This window comes from Onychomys torridus, chromosome 13, assembly GCF_903995425.1.
Source record: "Onychomys torridus chromosome 13, mOncTor1.1, whole genome shotgun sequence".
NCBI lineage: Eukaryota > Metazoa > Chordata > Mammalia > Rodentia > Cricetidae > Onychomys > Onychomys torridus.
In genome coordinates, this window is record NC_050455.1 from 41,378,913 (window position 1) to 41,397,227 (window position 18,315).

General features: G+C 41.1%; 1 protein-coding gene across 6 annotated transcripts in view; it reads left to right on the forward strand.

Moving 5' to 3' along the window:
• The window catches only part of LOC118594826 (synuclein alpha interacting protein), a 138,827-nt gene that overhangs the window by 94,188 nt on the left and 26,324 nt on the right, over window positions 1–18,315 (forward strand). For all 6 annotated transcript variants that reach the window (XM_036205032.1, XM_036205034.1, XM_036205031.1 and 3 more), the window contains exons 4-6: window positions 5,668–6,536; window positions 8,250–8,429; window positions 15,511–15,624. In XM_036205032.1, coding sequence (XP_036060925.1) covers window positions 5,668–6,536; window positions 8,250–8,429; window positions 15,511–15,624 — 1,163 coding nt within the window. The remainder of the gene's footprint in view (window positions 1–5,667; window positions 6,537–8,249; window positions 8,430–15,510; window positions 15,625–18,315) is intronic.

The window sequence follows — 18,315 nt, forward strand, 5'->3', positions numbered from 1 at the left end:
TTAGCAATGATATTGTCTAACCTTATCATTTTTCAGATGAGGAAATTTAAATTAAGAATTTTTTTTTAATTTTTTTTGAGACAGGGTTTCTCTGTGTTGCCCTGGATGTCCTAGAACTCACTCTGTAGACTAAACTGGCCTCAAACTCAGAGATCCACCTGCCTCTCCCAAGTGCTGGGATTAAAGGCATGTGCTGCCACCACTGGGTAAGAACTTCTTAAGAGAATGCATTAAAGTACTTCACTATGCAACAGGCCTTCCAACTGTCCAAGCCACTTGAATAACTTACTATCTCTCAAATTGTCACCTCAGTTTAGCAAAAAAAAATGGACTCATTATAACAAAACTTACGATTATATTTCACATTTTTGGTTCAACACATCCCTTCCTTCCTCCTTCCCACCACTCACTCATGGAAAGACTGGGTCACAGAACCTCATTGTCTTTGAAGATCTTTGCTGGACAATGAGCTGGTTACAAGCAAAAGTAGCTTCTTGGGGAACCCATGTCCTTGAGGCACCCCGAGGAGAAGGTGAGGTTGGTGCGCCACTCCAGACTTGCTGCAGGCATGTTCAAGGATTGCCAGGAAACTGAGATGTAAAGGGCACCTGTTCCCTGCAAGAGTCAGAAGAAATGGCTCAATGGGGCAACATGGGATGCTCATGTGGGATGAGCATGAGTCACAGGCAGAGACAACAGCAGGGGTTTATGGGAAAGGCAGAAGAGACCCAAAGGCAAGAACAATGACAGATGGCCATATGTATCCAGAAAGATTCGATTTAGCAGTACAGGAAAAGGGAAAGGCAGGGGTTTGGGGATAATGAATGCTGAGAAAAGAAGATAAATCATAAAGTGAACAAAAGAGCCATTGCAGAGCATGCTAAAGAATTTGCTATGAACAAAAAAGCCAGTGTTGTGACATTTTATATCATGTGTTATACCCCCAAATCCCTTTCTGTTGTCTTTATGTTTAAATATATATAATGTATGCTATTATTTATTTAACATATTTCTTTTTTTAAGATTTATTTATTTATTATGTATACAGAAGTGGGCATCAGATCTCATTACAGATGGTTGTGAGACACCATGTGGTTGCTGGGATTGAACTCAGGACCTCTGGAAGAGCACTCAGTGCTCTTAACCTCTGAGCCATCTCTCCAGCCCTTAACATATTTCTTAAGCACTTTACATTTAAGCATATTTGGTTCTTGGTTTTTGGTTTTTTTAAGAGATGGTCATGTTCTAAACAGAAAACCAGTATTTCTTTAAATGGAATTCTAGGTCATCATTGAAATGAATGTGATGAACAGAAAACCCTCCAGTTAATACATTGCTTATGAAAGCCGATCACCCTGAAGCCTGCAGTCAGTTTATTAAGGGATATTCTACATTTTGGAGAGGAATTAAATTCTAGCACCAAACTGAGACTCCTTAACAAACGAGGAGGGAGAAGAAGACTGAACACCAAATAGTTTTCTCACACTGTAAATGAGGTGTGTTTATCATGGGTCCGAGAGTGTGTTTGATACAATGGGGATATTCATCCCATACCTAAGGCAATATCATCTTAGGAAGCATGGGACATCTGAAGTTTGGGGACTAATTTTGGGTGACAAATTCAGTCTTCCAAAGAGGGATTAACTGGAGTAGAGAGAGAGACCAATGGGAGAAAGGAAACCAGTGTGTGATGGTCATGGAAAAGGATCCCAGTATAACCCAGTTAGAGCAATGGGGATACAGAAAAGGGTCCAGAGCTAAGAGGGATTTGGGATAAAGCCACAGACTTTTTTCTGAGCAATGTGGGGCAGGGATCAAGGGAACAGAAGGACAGATGATGCTCTGGGGGTGAATGACTCACAAGACTATATAAATGACACTGTCATTGTTCAAGCTGGAATCAATAGGCTTGTGAGGTAGGCTTGAAGAAGGGGGAGAGTGGAAGCAGACAGGGGTGGAGAGAGTCAGATCCCTGGATTCGGATGCACTGCCACTCAGAGAAGCTTCCATATTCTAGATCCACATTGTTGCTTTTTGGGAAAATGTCTGACTTTTGATGCTCATGAGGTAACGGAAATTTTCGTGCTAATGCTCAGAGCATCCCACATGTCAGCTAAGTTATAGGAGGCTGTTTTGCCTATAAATGAGCATCATAAACATCTGTCTCACTGCTGATGGTTTTAAAATTCTGTGACTCCATCAGGTAGACAAATTGAAGGCACGCTAGGCATATTTACTGTCCTACGATATGAAAGGTGTACACATCTAAAAGCAAAACATCATTAAAAACCTTCTTATGTAAGCAATCTGCTGGGAGTTTTGAAGGATAGAGAGCCAAATTAAGCACAGATATTGTTCTCATACAACTTGTAAAGACTAAGATAAAATTTCATGGACTTAAATTATGTTCAGGTGTCAAGAATTTATGCATAATTTCTAGAGAAGAAATCTATTCTCAAAAATCTTCCTAGTAGCCATAGTTAGTGTGAAATTTGTTTCTGTGGATGACTAGAGTGTTATGATGGTACTGGAGCAAAACAACAGTCAAGTACTCTTAAAGAATTGAAAGGGAATTCCTGGCCTGCCATTAATAATCTGTTTCTTATGCTGTGGATTTGTCCAGCTTGGGAGAACTAAACAAGTGTTTGTCTGTTGTTTGTTGCATTTCTGCTCATCCAAACGTGTGACGTGGCAACAAGTCTGAGCATTCTCGTGAAGCCCATTGGTTAGTGTTGGTTTTTCATCAGCAGGCTTTTCTTCCTTGGCAATCAAGACCAGCCAGCAGGCACCAGTTTCCTCCTAAACCCACCATAGGCCTGACTGAGGAAAAAGACAACATTCCCAAATGTTGACACTCCTTCTTCAGTTTCTAGACCTTTCTGTGGAAAGAAGTGTTCATATAACACAGACAGAATTCATTTACATAGACCGTTCTTAATGGCTCCTGTCAGAACAAACAGCTGGGAAGCATATGGTACCCATTTCCCTGCATCACTTGGAAAAAAAGTGCACATGTAAATAAAGCCAACATAAAAGAGTAGCCCTTTGAACCCATGACCTTACATAATACATAAATATATCAGTACAGTTGCATTGACCCAGTAAGTCTTGTGGCTTTAAATATTTTTAATACATTCTAAGATTCCTAGTTTTTAGGAGCTCCAAAAAAATCAAGGTAATTGACAAAATATCAACGGATGCCAGGCCAAACAATAAGTGTGTGTCTCAGAATGTCTATGTATAGGTTTTCCAACAATATATATGGATTTGAGGAAAGCTAGTGAGTAAAAGCAAATGCCTATTTATGCCTTATAAGCTCCATGTTCTCTGTTTCCCTATTGCTTTATGTGAAACAGGCACTGTGTGATCTCATGGCAGAGAAAATGCCTTGGCAAAAATTTCTGGCAAATGATAACTTTTCATAGCTTCATATTTTTAGAAAGAAAAGAACATAGAAAAGATAGGAAATTTTTACATTTACAGGGAACTGATTGGAATCATTGGCCTTTGCCTTTGCATACTGACATTTCATAAATGACTACAAAGAATCTAGCTTTTCCTGGCAATTATCGCTTCTTTGGGTTATTAAGAGAATGTCATTCCCCCTGTGAAATTAAGCTGCAAATCCCTCAGAAGGATTCACTTTATGCATGTTAAAGATTGAATGAGTTGTGTAGAATGAGACTCAAGTTCACATGCTTGTGTCTGTTGATCCAATGCTCCAGGCCAAGCATTGTGTATGGCTCAGAACTCTAGACGCAAAGCAGTGTGGGTAAGAGAAACAGGAGGTCATCTAGACACCTTCCTTCCCTCCTGGGTATCCCTTGCTGTCTGTTGCTCATTGGGAAGAAACCAACTTTCCTTCCATAGCTTTTAGAGTTTTCTTCTTTGTTTCTAAAGTTTGAGAGTCAGAAAAGCCTCCAGGGTGAACTGTGCGGTGCAGACCATCTGAACCCCATGCCATGTTGTTGACCACTTGGAGAACAGAACTTGGGACTTTATAGTAGGCAGGCTCAGGACACTCACTTCTCTCTTTGTTTTATCCCCTAACTTATTTGAATGCTTTTAGGACACATCTCAGCATAAACAATGACTAGCAGCACACATGTAGGGTGCCCTTTAACTGTAAGAACCAGTCATAACCAGAGGCTATTGTAAGTTACAAACCTGAGCACTCCTGGATGACTCAGGGTCTTTCACCCTTTGGCTGTGCCCAGGGGCAAAGACAAGCATGTTTGCTTACTCTGGGATGAAAGCCTTCCCAACTGCACTTGTTTCATAGGATAGAGGGTAATTGGAAGGAAGTTTTACCTGCCTGATGGAGGATGATAGAAACTAAGGGCAGAAGAATAGAAACCCGTAAAGAAGCCTATGAGCCTGTAAGAGTGCTGGGTCATCTGCCTTCTAGGAGAGGAGTGTCTCAGAGAAAATAGAGCCCTGCTGTAGCTGAGAACACTTCAGCTTTATCCGCTCACTCTGATAGGTGCTACTGGTGTCTTGCTTGTGTTGAGGCTTACTAGAAGAGGTTGTGGTTTTTGTCTTTTACCTCCAAGTCTGTCTGGTTGCCTCACTGTCCATCTCAACCAGCTCAGTGTAGGCCAGCATGGCATCTTTATTTTAACCACACAAAAACAAGAGAAATTTAAAAACAATTCTGAGCACTAGCCCGCCTTCCCTATCTGCCTTTCATGACTTCCCCTTGCTATGTGTCTACCTTTCTCAACATAGAGGGCAGTGGTACTCTAAAGCGAATGTTCTGTTGTCAAATGGAAATGCATTGTGTTGTGTCGCAGGCTGAGAAGCACCATGAGATGGCCTTGCATGATGACTGTCTAGAATGCTTAGCAGAGGATGGACTGACGCAACCATGGCCTGTCTCCCATGCATAGATGAGCACCTGACCACGCCATGCTTTCCTTTGCTATCCCTAACCACCTAATGGAAAAGCTATCAGGTCACATAGTAGGTCACAATTTGAGTTTGTAAAAGACGAGCCATGTTTTCTTCACATGGTTGCCTTAAACATTTGAGATGTGTGTACAGGCAAGTACATGCTTACGCGTGTGTATGTGAATACATATATCACTTGTTCACTGGCTTAGTTTAGAAGCCCATTCCTGTTCCACTTTGGTTTTGTTTGAGCATGGTGACAAACATGTAAATTGTGCCAGACACACCCAGCCGTAAAACATCTGTCAGGTTTCTTTATTTTAATTTTCTGCTTTTATCACTCTTGTTCCTTGAAGTGATTCTGGGTCATCACTCTATGACGTTCTTACCTTTCTCTGCCTTGCAGTGGTAAGTATGAAGCATTCATTGGGGGGGGGGTGCGTATTGAGGCAGGGTTTCTCTGTGTAGCTTTGGAGCCTTTCCTGGAACCCACTCCATAGCCCAGACTGGCCTGGAGCTCACAGAGATTCACCCGCCTCTGCCTCCTGAGTGCTGGGATTAAAGGTGTGCGCCACCACCGCCCGGCTAATTTTGGGCTGGAGAGATGGCTCAGCCATTAAAGGCTAGGATCACAACCAAATACAATTTTATGGATATATATCCTCTCACACTTTATCCCCTACTGTGAACATAACCTAAGTGAGCCATATCTACCTATATGGCCAAACTGTGTTCTTATTACAACTTAATAGTCTCCTCTATTATTTTTTTTAATAGTTTCTGGCTCTAGCTGGAATTGTGGTGTCTCATCTCTCATTACAAACCCACAAAAGCCCACTGGAATCGCTGAAGTGTACAGTAAGTTCCGCCCGGTGAAACGCGTTTCTCCACTGAAACATCAGCCAGAGACTCTGGAAAACAATGAGAATGATGAGCAAAAGAACAATACAGTAGAATACCAGAAAGCAGGGGAGACTGACCAGGGCCCCCCGCCCGAGGAACTCAGCCCTGAAGATGGAGTCAGGGGGTTGCCAGGTAAGGGCTCAGAGCCTAGCCAGGCACTGGGCGAGCTGGAGCATTATGACCTTGACATGGATGAGATTCTGGATGTGCCTTACATTAAATCCAATCAACAGTTGGCCCCGTTCACCAAGGTGACTTCAGAAAAAAGGATTTTGGGTTTATGCACAACCATCAATGGCCTGTCTGGTAAAGGCTGCCCTGTTGGGAGCACTGAGAATGCCACATCCACCATGACTCCGTTTTGCGTCCTTTCTCCCGTGAAAAGCCCTCATTTAAGGAAAGCAAAGGCTGTCCTCCGGGACCAGCACAAGCTCTCCACAGAAGAGTCTGAGAACTCACCTGCTCTGGGTAAATGTGTCCCTGCATATGAGTCAGAAAGCAACAGTCAAGACTTCCTAAACAAGGTCTTTAGTGACCCCCATGGTCGAAAAATCGAGAAGACTGGGCCAGACTGCAAGCTCAGGGCCTTTCACCTGCAGGCCTCAGCAGCAGGGCCCAAACCGGAAGAGCAGGTCAACGGCATGGCCTGGAGCAACGGCCAAGGCACAGAAGAGAGGGGCGAGCACCTGAAGAAAGTAAGAAGCATACTGAACATTGTGAAAGAGGGACAGATTTCGCTCTTGGTGAGTATTGCCTGTCAGTCTGTCCGTCTGTCTACAGACACCATCTTATAACAAGACGAAGTGTTTCACAGCTTTCTGTGAAGCTTCTTTTTTTTTTTATTTTTAATTCGTTCTTTGGGAACTTCCTATTACATGTTCTGTTCCTCCTTTGTTCTGTTTCTTGCTGAATCTTTTCTTGTGCTTTGGTTGAGTTTTAAATGCTAAGGTCAGGAGGTTAATTCAGGGGCCACAAATGGCTCCAGGAGAGAGTTGGCACAGTTTAACATCGTCTGACCTCAGCTGGAATAAAGACATTTAATCTGAAAGGAAAACAAAACAAAGAGCCCAACACTGTTTTCCAGTTCAGTTGTCAGGCCATTTTTTTTTTCTTTTGCTTTGCTTTTCAAATGGCTCCCCATGCTCTCCATCCCTTTCTGTGGGGACGTCAGTTTTTAGCTGATGGTGTGGACCTGCCAGATCTGTGAACAGAGAGTTCTCTGTTTCACCCTGATCATTATTCAGAAGAGTTGGGGGGGGGCAAGCATTTGCAGATACAGCTTTCCCTAGAGTTTGATTGTTCTCTGACACACATGGGGTTTTCGCTTTGCTCCAGCCTGTGTGTCTAGGGAACATGAAGGATTGTCTCCAGAGACTCCAGATGCAGAGTTACTTGGTGTAAGAAATATCTATTGAGAAAGCCCGGCAGAAATAGCATTGCATCTGCTGCACTGTTCTTTTCTAGCTTCCAGACACTGACCAAACAGTAGCGATCCTGGGCTGATACTCGAGTGATAATTAAAGTCTCATTCTTGGAAACTCACTGCATCACAGCATTCCCCATAATGTTAAGCACGCACAGATAAACCATGACAACAGAATAGTGTGACTGAATGATTTTACCAAATGAAGCCATAACTGCTTTTTCTCAATAATGGCCTTTCCATTTTTTTTTTTTAAATCCCTCTGATTTTCTTTGGTTCATTCTTTTCCTTTGTCCCAGAAGTCATAAATGCTCACACCATTCAGTTTACCCAAAATATTCTGTCAAACACTTGATACTCAAAGGACTGAATTTCACCAGAGACAGGGGAAAAAAAAAAAAAAAAACAGCCAAAGAACCAAGTAGCCTCCAGATATCCCAGATACCCCTGGGAGTCACTGATATGTCTAGAGGTTCCTATAAAGTGCTAGTAGCCACAGCCATTTGGTAACATGCAGGAGCCAGGCTGACAAGTCAGACCCTCAAAACAAGTACTTTATTCATTCAACAAACCTACAACAGTCAATAAAGCATAGCCCTGTCCCTCGAGGACTTAGCTATGGTGTGGTGGCAGAGACAGAGAAGCTGTCACTTACCATCAGTTTCCCCTCAAGGACCTAGAAAACCAAGTGGAAGCCTTCACAGCTCATTGGTCCTAACTCAGTAGCCCTTTCTCACACAACCATCTGTCCCTTGAGAGAACATGTTCTCAAGCAGTGATCCTCAACCTTCCCAATGCTATAACCCCTTAATTCAATTCTTCATGTTGTAGTGACCCCCCCAACTGTTAAATTTCTTGTTACTTCATAACTGTAATTTTGCTACTGTTATGAATTATAATGTAATATCTGTTTTCTGATGTTCCTTCTACCCTGTGCCCAAAGGAGAACCTCCATAGTGCCCTGTTTTGATTTATTGATTGAAGCCTTTCTCTCTCTCTCTCTCTCTCTCTCTCTCTCTCTCTCTCTCTCTAGCCACACCTAGCTGCAGACAATCTGGACAAAATTCACGATGAGAATGGCAACAATCTGTTACACGTTGCTGCATCGAAGGGTCATGCAGAATGTCTGCAGCACCTCACATCTCTGATGGGCGAAGACTGTCTCAGTGAACGGAACACAGAGCAGCTGACTCCAGCTGGCCTGGCCATCAAGGTGACCACTTAGGGGCTGAGCTGTCCCAGGCTTTGTCTGTGGATTTGATCTCCATTTTCTAAGATTCCTTGTGAGCTAAGCTATTGGAGGGGGGAGAGGAGAGAGTGATTTATTAAACAAACAACACGTGAGTGTATTTTATGTAAGACGTTAATCACTGGGGTCACTACCATTCTGAGATGTTGATGGCATTCCAGCTTATTATCCAATAAGGACGATTTCCAAATCAGCCCACAAAGAGGGAAGAAGATGACCCCCTGCAGGGCTGAGAAATTTGTTATTCATGGTGATTGCAATTTGGATCCTGACCCACACCTGGATCTCAGAGACTGTCAATTTTCCCTAATGGAATAAGAAGCAAGGATCAAGGTGTGCTATTAAGAGAGGCTAGCACTTAGGAGTTTCTGACAACAATGTGGGCTTTTAATGGATCAAATCTGAGTTTAAATGTCATCAGTATCAAAACTGTTTACAGCATCACTAAGGAGTCTTGTATTTAGCTCTCCAAAATAGCACACTGTGCCTATTTGTCAAAGTGTACGCAAATTAATGCCAACTGGGGTGGAGTTAGAACCTGGACCATAACGCAAGAAAATAGGGCCCTTTTTAACACTGTGGTAAGAGCATCTGAGACAGACTAAGTCACAAGAAGGTTCGCGATTACACTACAATGACTGTTAGGCTCTCTGGCAGCTAAATGTGGAACTCAGTCATACTTATTAAGGATCCCGAAGTAAAGTTCAGAGAAATAGAACACATCTTGTACTTCTGCATACAGACTGCTTTCCATGATAGTTGAATCTCCTAAAAGCCAGATCACATCACTTTATAAATGGAATTGCATAGGTGTTGAATAGAAGAACTGGCTAGCTAAAGAAACCTACTTGTGAACTTACTAAGGAACACATTTTATTTTTAAAATAATGTTTCTATCCTATCCTAATATATCTTATATGTAAGGCTGATTTTTTAACTTTAATGCATTTGGTCAGTAAAGTTTATATGTTAAAAATGTTATTTTATTTTGTTTTGCTCCCTGGTAAAGTATGACTTCAAAATTTGCATAGTAAATATTTTGTTATAAAGAAATCTATGATGCCAGGGGATGTATTTTTCTCTGATTGTGAATGATGCCATACCAGATCAGAACTGAGTTTATTGCAGCCAATATGAAGAAAAGAGAAACCAAATTTAAAGGAAAAAGCAAAAAACAAAAAAAACCTCTTCTCAATAGAGTTGCGTTAAGTTTGTGCCGGAGCCAGCAGGTACTGTGTTATTAGGCACCAAAGGTAAAATTTGAATAAGACATAGTATCTATTCCTAAGGAGTTGATACATCTAGTGAATAAATCAGGTACCTTGATTACCACTTGATAACAGTGTCAGATGGTTAAGTCATCATCTAACCCTGTGACAGAGTCCACAGAGATGAATGGGTAGAGTGTGGTCATCTATGGGCAAATGTCAGTGATAAATATCTTTATAATGCTGATGAAGGTTGGCACCTGCCATATTTATAGAATGGTTTAGTGTTTATGAAATACAGTTCTCATTAGTTTTCCTAAATAATGGTAGGTGATTGGATATTTCCTTGTTATATAATTGAATGAAAACCTATCTTTTCTTAACTTATATGCCTTACTGCTTATTTGGATAGATTAAAATTTTAGAGCATGAAGGTTCATGAGCAACTTAGTCGTCATTAAGTCAATCCTCAATGTGAATGGTTTCTCTGCCATCTACACATAAGCTGTTGATTTATCCCTAAACTTCAGCCATACACACACACACACACACACACACACACACACACACACACACACACACACACACATCTAACACCCACAAGGCTAAAAAGTTCTTTCAGATGTAGGGACTTGGGCTTCTGAATGATTCGAGAAAGTATTCGTTCTGTTCCACCCCAATCACCCTGACAAAAAGCAGTAAGTCTGAGCATTTCATACAAGTACCTCTCATTTCACAGACATGACCTGCTACCTGCAGTTCATTCGTGTGCTTTGATTGACGCTAATGAAATTGAGTCTTAAGAAGCCACCGGTCTCCTGTTTTAGGACCTTGTTTTGAACACGTGCTGCAACTGATGTGTTTCACCGCATTAAACAGTTCTAAGAGGGAGCTGGAGAGATGCTTGGTGGTTATAAGCACTTGCTACTCTTGCAGAGGACCAGAGTTTGGTTCCCATCCCTCACTTGGTGGCTCATAGCTCACTGTAACCCCAGCTCCAGGGGATCTATCTGTACCCCCAGGGGATCTGATGCCCTCTTCTGTCCTCCAAGGGCATCCACCTGCACATGCACATACAAAACATATACTTAAGTAAAGTAAATCTTAAAAAATAAAATAAAACCGTGCTGAGAGCCCTGCTGCCTGTCATTAAAGATGAACACACTTGGTAGAAGTGGCCTTCGTTTCTAGCATGGTGTGCCTCAGCTGAAAGAAAGCTCCCAGAGACACATTGAAGAACATCATTTCCTGATTCTCAGACTCCTTAAACAGGACATAATAAATAACTCTGCTCCTTACATTACATTGCAGACTTTATTGAGTGTTTTCCAGGAGACTCAAGAGTAGCTGCTTTGGGAGTTTGTGCCCTTTGGAAATGGTTAAGCAAAGTCACTGGGAAGAAAGAGATCTAAAAGGCCTGATTTCTAAAGCAGCCTGTTTTGTAAAAGAATTGGCAGAAGGAATATTTTAGGACTTGAACAAACTCAGAATGAAATAAACCTTATTCTTTTGTTTTGATAACTTCTGCTTAGGTCATTCTGATTAGACCCAAAGGCAAAGTGTTGATCTGGTGATAACATGATGTCATACATGCCCTTACAGACATCAAACACACCCTTACAGACATTTTTTTTTTTTTTTAACATTCAAATAACTGTAAGCCCAGAGACTTGGGCAGGCAAAAGTATCCTGCTGGAATTTTAAAATGTTTTTTATTGGTTAGTATTCTTGCTACTTGCAGTTAAGGCAAGTTATTTTGGTTTCAAATGCAGGGAAGTGAAATAATATTTCCTTCTGTTCTTTGATGATTTTTTTGTTTAAATGCTACCCCCTTGATTCACCAGACTTTAAATTCATCTGCAAGAACTGTCTCTCACAATACTGAAATAAACTTACTTGTCAAGTGCACAGAAAACATTTTCTAGGACACAGCCTTTATCAGATTATGTAACAAAATCCAATCAATTGTGAAGGATTAAGATACGTGCATATATACTTCATCCTTAATAAAATGCAATTAGAAACTAACAACAGGAGGACATGGGATATTCAAGAGCATGTGAAATTAGTCCACCCTGAGACAGTCAGTAGGACAAAAAAAAAAATAAAAAATGTCAAAGGAAATTGAAAACGATTGCAGACAACTGAGAAAGAAAAATCAGCAAACCACAGTCTTCACAGGAAGTGTCTACACAGCTGTGCTTAGAGGGAGGCATGTAAAGGAGGTGGGGCAGGGAGGGAAGATTCAGATAGACACCTTGGTAGCTGGAGAAGTAAGACAAACCAAATCCAAAGCAAACAAAAGAAAGAAAATGGCAGGGCGTAAAGCGGAGTTAAGTGCTCTGGAGAATATAACAACAGTAGAGCAAAACAACGAAGCTAAATTTGGTTTTATGAGAAGGTAAGGGGAAAAACCCTTTAATTTAGTTAGACTAACCCGAAAGAGAGAAAGAGGCGAGGAGGGGGGTCTCTATGTACTAGAACTAGAGGCATGGCCTCCCATTTCTGTGTTCTGTATAAATAGTAATTATACAAACTGTCTTGCTCCTTGTATGACTAGTGGAAGGCATAGGCTGGCCAGTGGCAGCACCCCCGCTCAAGAGCCAAGAACAGAACGAACCTCAAACTATCTTTTCCTGGGCTCCTGCTGGTAAAGTGCATTACCCTAACCCAGCCAGAAGCCAGGCTACCAGACAGCCACTCAAAGAGACCAGCACCAGGGCAGCAAGGACCACATGACCTGGTCGTACCAATAAAGGCTTAGTGATGAAGACACATTCTGAGATGCATTTTTCCACAATTTAGTCCTTGTACAAACACCACAGAGAATATTTACATAAACATGGTGTATGTCTGCACTGTGGCTTTAATGCAGTTAGGAGGTGGTAAACATGAAATGCATGTGGGTACCGCTGGCATAACATAGCATCCTGTTTTACAGTAAACTCTTTGTCATAAGCAGGAGTACAGGCTAAAAGAATGACAAGCAGCCTCATATAGTAAATAGAGAAACCAGTAGCACAGCTGTATTGTTACTGAGTGTAATTATGATTTTTATGGAACCTCCATACTATGCACAGTCATACAGCACATCCCTATACCTCCAGGGATAGAATAGCATGTGTGTTTGTGAGTGTGAGCGTGTCTATGTATGTGTATGCATGTGTGTGCAAGAGAGTGTGCATGTGTTTGTGAGTGTGTGTGTGTGTGTGTGTGTGTAAGAGTGTGTGTGAGAGTCAGTGTGTGTGTGTGTCTGTGAGAGAGTGTGAGTCAGTATGTGTGTGTGAGAGTGTATGAGAGTCAGTGTGTGTAAGTGTATATGTGTGTGTGTGTGTGTGTGTAGCTGGGAATTCTTGACTTGGAATCCTGTTATTCAAACAGAAATGAAGGAAGAGCTTACCTCTCCCATCTTCCTCTGGGAATAGACATTTTCATCTTGACGGGTTAAAATTCTAAAGAGAAAATGATCCTGTTAGATGCTGCTCATTTGCCCCTCCCTGGTTCCATGAGACCCTTTCTGTGCTCACACCCACAGTATGCAAACTAGAAAGGCAATGAATGGCCTCATTTGTCTTATCAGAGTCTCTAAGAACATCCGAGGGACTAGCACGTAGTGAGTGTTGTGGCGGTCAAGGCTGTGCGGTGCCTCATTTCATCTTTGCTGCCCTGTCACAGTCTCTGGTGCACATGTGAGATGGTTGCACACCCCAGAGACAAACAACTGTGGCTAAGTGGTGGATCGAGGGCTTGCATCCATCTCAGAGTCTGTCTGGAAGTTAATCACAGGATTTGCCACTTAAATTTTCTATGAAAGGTAAAGAGAACTTCCTAAGATGCATGGACTGCATTTTAACTATTTCCATGCCTTGTTTATGTTCTGAAACTGTCACAGTGCTGAGAATGGAAACTCAGTGATGACTATAGACAAGAAAGACTCTTCACCCCAAAGACATGAGAGTCATATTTGATTTTATAAAACAAAAGTCTTTAGAAAGCCCAGGATGGTTTGTTTTGTCTCCTCCCCCTGCACTGCCCTCCTTCATCATAACTAGAAAGAATTTTCAGTTCCCAAAAATGTACAACTTGTAGCCGTTTCAGACTTTGTAGCACCATTCCATCGCTTATAAATAACAAATAATTCATTTGTAAGAATGTTGTCACCTTTTGAACGTTTTTTTTTTTTCTTTGAGCTGAGGATCGAACCCAGGGCCTTGCGCTTGCTAGGCAAATGCTCTACCACTGAGCTAAATTCCCAACCCACCTTTTGAACTTTTGATTGCTCTGCTAATTAAAATGTTTAACCTGGTTACTTAATGAAAAATGTTATTTCAAATATAAATTTGTTAATTTTTCATAAAAACATGGTAGTGTTTCATTTGAAAAATCATTGATCTATCTTATAAACTATAAGGGAGGAGGCCTGGAGAGATGGCTCAGAGATTAAAAGCACTGGCTGCTCTTCCAGAGGACCAGGGTTTGATTTCCAGCACCCACACGGCAGCTCACAATTGTCTATAGCTATAACTTCAGTTCCAGAGGATCTGATGCCCTCTTCTGGCCTCCTGGAACATCGGGCATGCACGTAGTTCATAGACATGCATGCAGACAAAACACTCCTACATATAAAAATAAATAAATCTCTGAATAAAATAAATTCTAGGTACTGATTGCTGGTAATATTATGTGTTAGCCTGGATATGGACCAACTGGCATGTTCTCCTGATGCTCATGGTAATATGAAGTAATTTACCACTTTGGAAACCAGTTTGACAGCTTTTCATAAGATCAAATATACACCAACCATAATCTTAGAAATTCTACAGTTGGGCATGGTGGTATATGCCTTTAACCCCAGGATTTGGGAGGTGGAGGATCTCTGTGAGTTTGAGGCCACTCTGGTCTACATAGTGAAATCCAGGATAACCAGGACTAAATAGAGAGACCTTGTCCAAAAAGAAAAAAGAAAGAAAGGAAGGAAGGGAAAAAGGAAGAAAGGAAGAAAGGAAGAAAGGAAGGAAGGAAGGAAGGAAGGAAGGAAGGAAGGAAGGAAGGACATTGTAATTTTAGAGAAATAAAAATATATTTCCAAAAAGATATATTTTAATTTCAAAAATTTAAAAATATCTGTAGTAGCTTGGCTGACTCTGAGTACTGTAGTAAGTGGAAAAAGTCAGGTACAAAGAGTGCAAAGCTACACAGAGAAACCCTGTCTGGAAAAACAAACAGATACAAAGAGCATCACGCTCATCTTGTCTGAGCTTATTGCATGAAAGCCATGGGATGCCAGAAACTTGGGACTGTTGACAGTATTATTAATTTGATTGGAGTTAGAGATATAAAGTTTGATTATTTTTGAGTACATACACACACACACACACACACACACACACACACACACACATACACACACATATATTCCAACCAAATTATACATTGAATATATATGTTCATATGTACTCAAAAATAATGAAACTTTATACTATTATATTTTACAGTATATAATTTATGCTGTGATAGACTAATTTCACCCATTCATTCATTTGTTTACAGCGCTTAGAATCAAACTTGCATACACTAGGTGGGTACTCCACCACAAAGCTCAATAGAATGATTTTAAACTAACTGACTAGAATCCCAAAGACACATGCAAGTGGGAATTCTCCCACTGATGTAGAGCTATGCATGTAACAGGTCTTATGTTTATATTTCAAGTAAATACAAGCCTAATACAAAAGCCAAAATTCATCTGTCTCCCCATGGTAAATTACAATCTTTGTAATATTTGCTAAACCTTAGTAATCTTGAATTTCTTTCTCTTTGTCTTCTTAAAAATCTAGAATGGTCAGTTGGAGTGTGTTCGCTGGATGGTGAGCGAGACGGAAGCCATTGCAGAATTGAGTTGTTCCAAGGATTTCCCGAGCCTTATTCATTATGCAGGTTGCTATGGACAGGTATGGAGTCTTTGAATATCTTCTCTTACATGTGTGTTTATTTTCTTCTTATTAGATCATCAAAATCCAAACAGGATATCATAAATAAATCCAAAGATTTTATGAACAATGATATTCATTGTAATATTTTAATGAAGGAATGTTTTAAGCAACCCAGATATCTCAAGGCAAGATTTTGGATGACTAGTGAAGCTGTATTCATATTGTAGGATTAAAAGGGGAAGTGTTAATTATATGTTAATAAAATATATGATGTAAAACTTTCACTGTACTTTAGTACTGACTTTAAACTTTGTGGAGAAAGAAACAGAAAGCTAGACTAGAAAAAATACAGCCTACCATAGCTCCAGTCATTTTGGAGCAGAATGGAACTACAACTGACTTTTTTTCCCCCAGTGGCTTTAAGATTTTTTTTCTTCCCCCTCCCCCAAGCTGAGGACCGAACCCAGGGCCTTGTCCTTGCTAGGCAAGCGCTTTACCACTGAGCTAAATCCCCAACTCCCAAGATTGTTTTTTATTAAGAGATTTTTTTTCTATTCATTTTATATTCCAACCACAGATCTCCCTCTCCTCCCTCCTCCCATCCCCCATCCTTCCCCCCCAGCTCACCCCCCATTCCCACTCCCTCCAAGGCAAGGTCTCCCATAGAGGGTCGGCAGAGCCTGATACATTCAGTTGAGGCAGGTCCAAGCCCCTCCTCCCTGCACCAAGGCTGCACGAAGTGTCCCACTAGGGTCCAAAAAGCCCGTTCATGCACCAGGGATGGGTCCCAATCCCACTGCCTAGGGGCCTCCTAAACAGTTCAAGCTAAACAACTGTTTCACCTATTCAGAGGGCCTAGTCCAGTACCATGGGGACTCCTCAGCTATTGGTCCACAGTTGTGCATTTCCACTAGTTTGGCTGGTCATCTCTGTATGTTTCCTCATCATGATCCCAATGTCCCTTGCTCATAGAATCCTTCCTTTCTCCCATCAATTGGACTCCTGGAGCTCGGCCTGGGACCCGGCCGTGGATCTCTGCATCTGCTTCCATCAGTCACTGAATGAAGGCTCTGTGATGACAGTTAGGGTATTTAGCCAGCTGATCACCAGAGTAGGCCAGCTCAGGCACCCTCTCAACTATTGCCAGTAGTCTATGGTGAGGCCATCCCTGTGGATTCCTGGGAACTTCCCTAACACTCTCTTTCTCCCTATTCCCATGATGTCTTCATTTATCATGGGTTTGTTTTTTTTTTTTGGTTGGTTGGTTGGTTTTTGGTAATTTCTATTGAATATTTTTAACATTTATCAAAAAGTAAAATGGTAATAATTTATTGAGCACAAAGCAAAACCCAAGTCTTTATAAGGCATCAACCAAGGATGCTTCATTGGAACAAAGATATGCAGGTGTGTTAACTAAAAGCCCCTTAAAACTAATTTCTCCATGGGGCCTGTGAGATGCTCCGGGAGTAAGAACACTCACTGCAAAAGCCTGATGACCTGGTTCAGTCCCCAGAACTCACATAGAGGTGAGGAGAGGGCTAACTCCAGAAAGTTATCTTCTGGCCCACAAGTGCATGCACACACATATTGATAATGAATTCAAAAAATTAATTTCTACATTAGAAAAAATCCCATTATTATTAGCTGATCCTGCAGATCTTGTCTCTACCTCCCATTGAGGGTGATGGTTATACTATCTTTTAAAAAACATGGAAACCACAAAATACCAATCTCAAGCTTAAAAAGAACAAGGAAGTCAGTATAGGATCAGAATAGATTCAATCAAATTTGTGGCAGAGAAAATTGCTTCTTATATATTAACCCTTTAACTCCTTCCACCACCACACACACACACACACACACACACACACACACACACACCCTTTGACTTCGTAGATTTTCCCAAGAGCAGTGAATTGTGGTGTTGCCAATAGAAGTGGGCTTATTTCTTCAGGATTCCAACCACATTTTTCAAAAGGCTAGAAAATATTACCATAGTCTTTCTTCCCTTTTGGTGCATTTGTTTGCTTTTTGAGATAGGGTCTCTCTGTGCAGTCTGGATTGTCCTGGAACTCACTACAGGCCAGACTCGCTGACCTTCCTGCCTCTGCTTCCCAAGGGCTGGGATTCGAAGTGTACGCCGTCATGCCTGGGTTGGCCTTTCTTTTGTAGTAATCATACTAGCTGAAAGCTTATTCTGTGCCAAAGCAAATTCAATTGATATAATATGTACATAAACCAAGATAAATAAAAGAAAGATAAAGCCCATATGTTGACACACATATGCACACATGTTTTCTTTGTGTGCCCAGCTCCATGCCACTAGATTTTTATGTAAACTATTTGTAAGAGCTTGTTTCTTCCATAGATAAAGAAACTGAAGAAGGAAAATTAAGTAAATGGTGTATACATTGTCTAATGACTATTAAGAGTGGAGACTAGATTTCCACTCAGGTCCTGTGTCTTCAGAATTTTTTTGTCCATCTCTGTACAAATGGTTTGTACAGATTATTACAATGTCATTGATAGAGCAAACGGTGACTTTCTACTATTTTACTTAACAATACCTTGTAATAGTTGGAGTATATCACACAGGCCATTGAAGTGAGCAACTGTATAAATACATGGAATTGTAAAAGGAGGGAGAAGTAGGAAGAACATTAAAAGTTTGAATAAGTCACTGTCTTCAAAATATTAGAATTACATCTT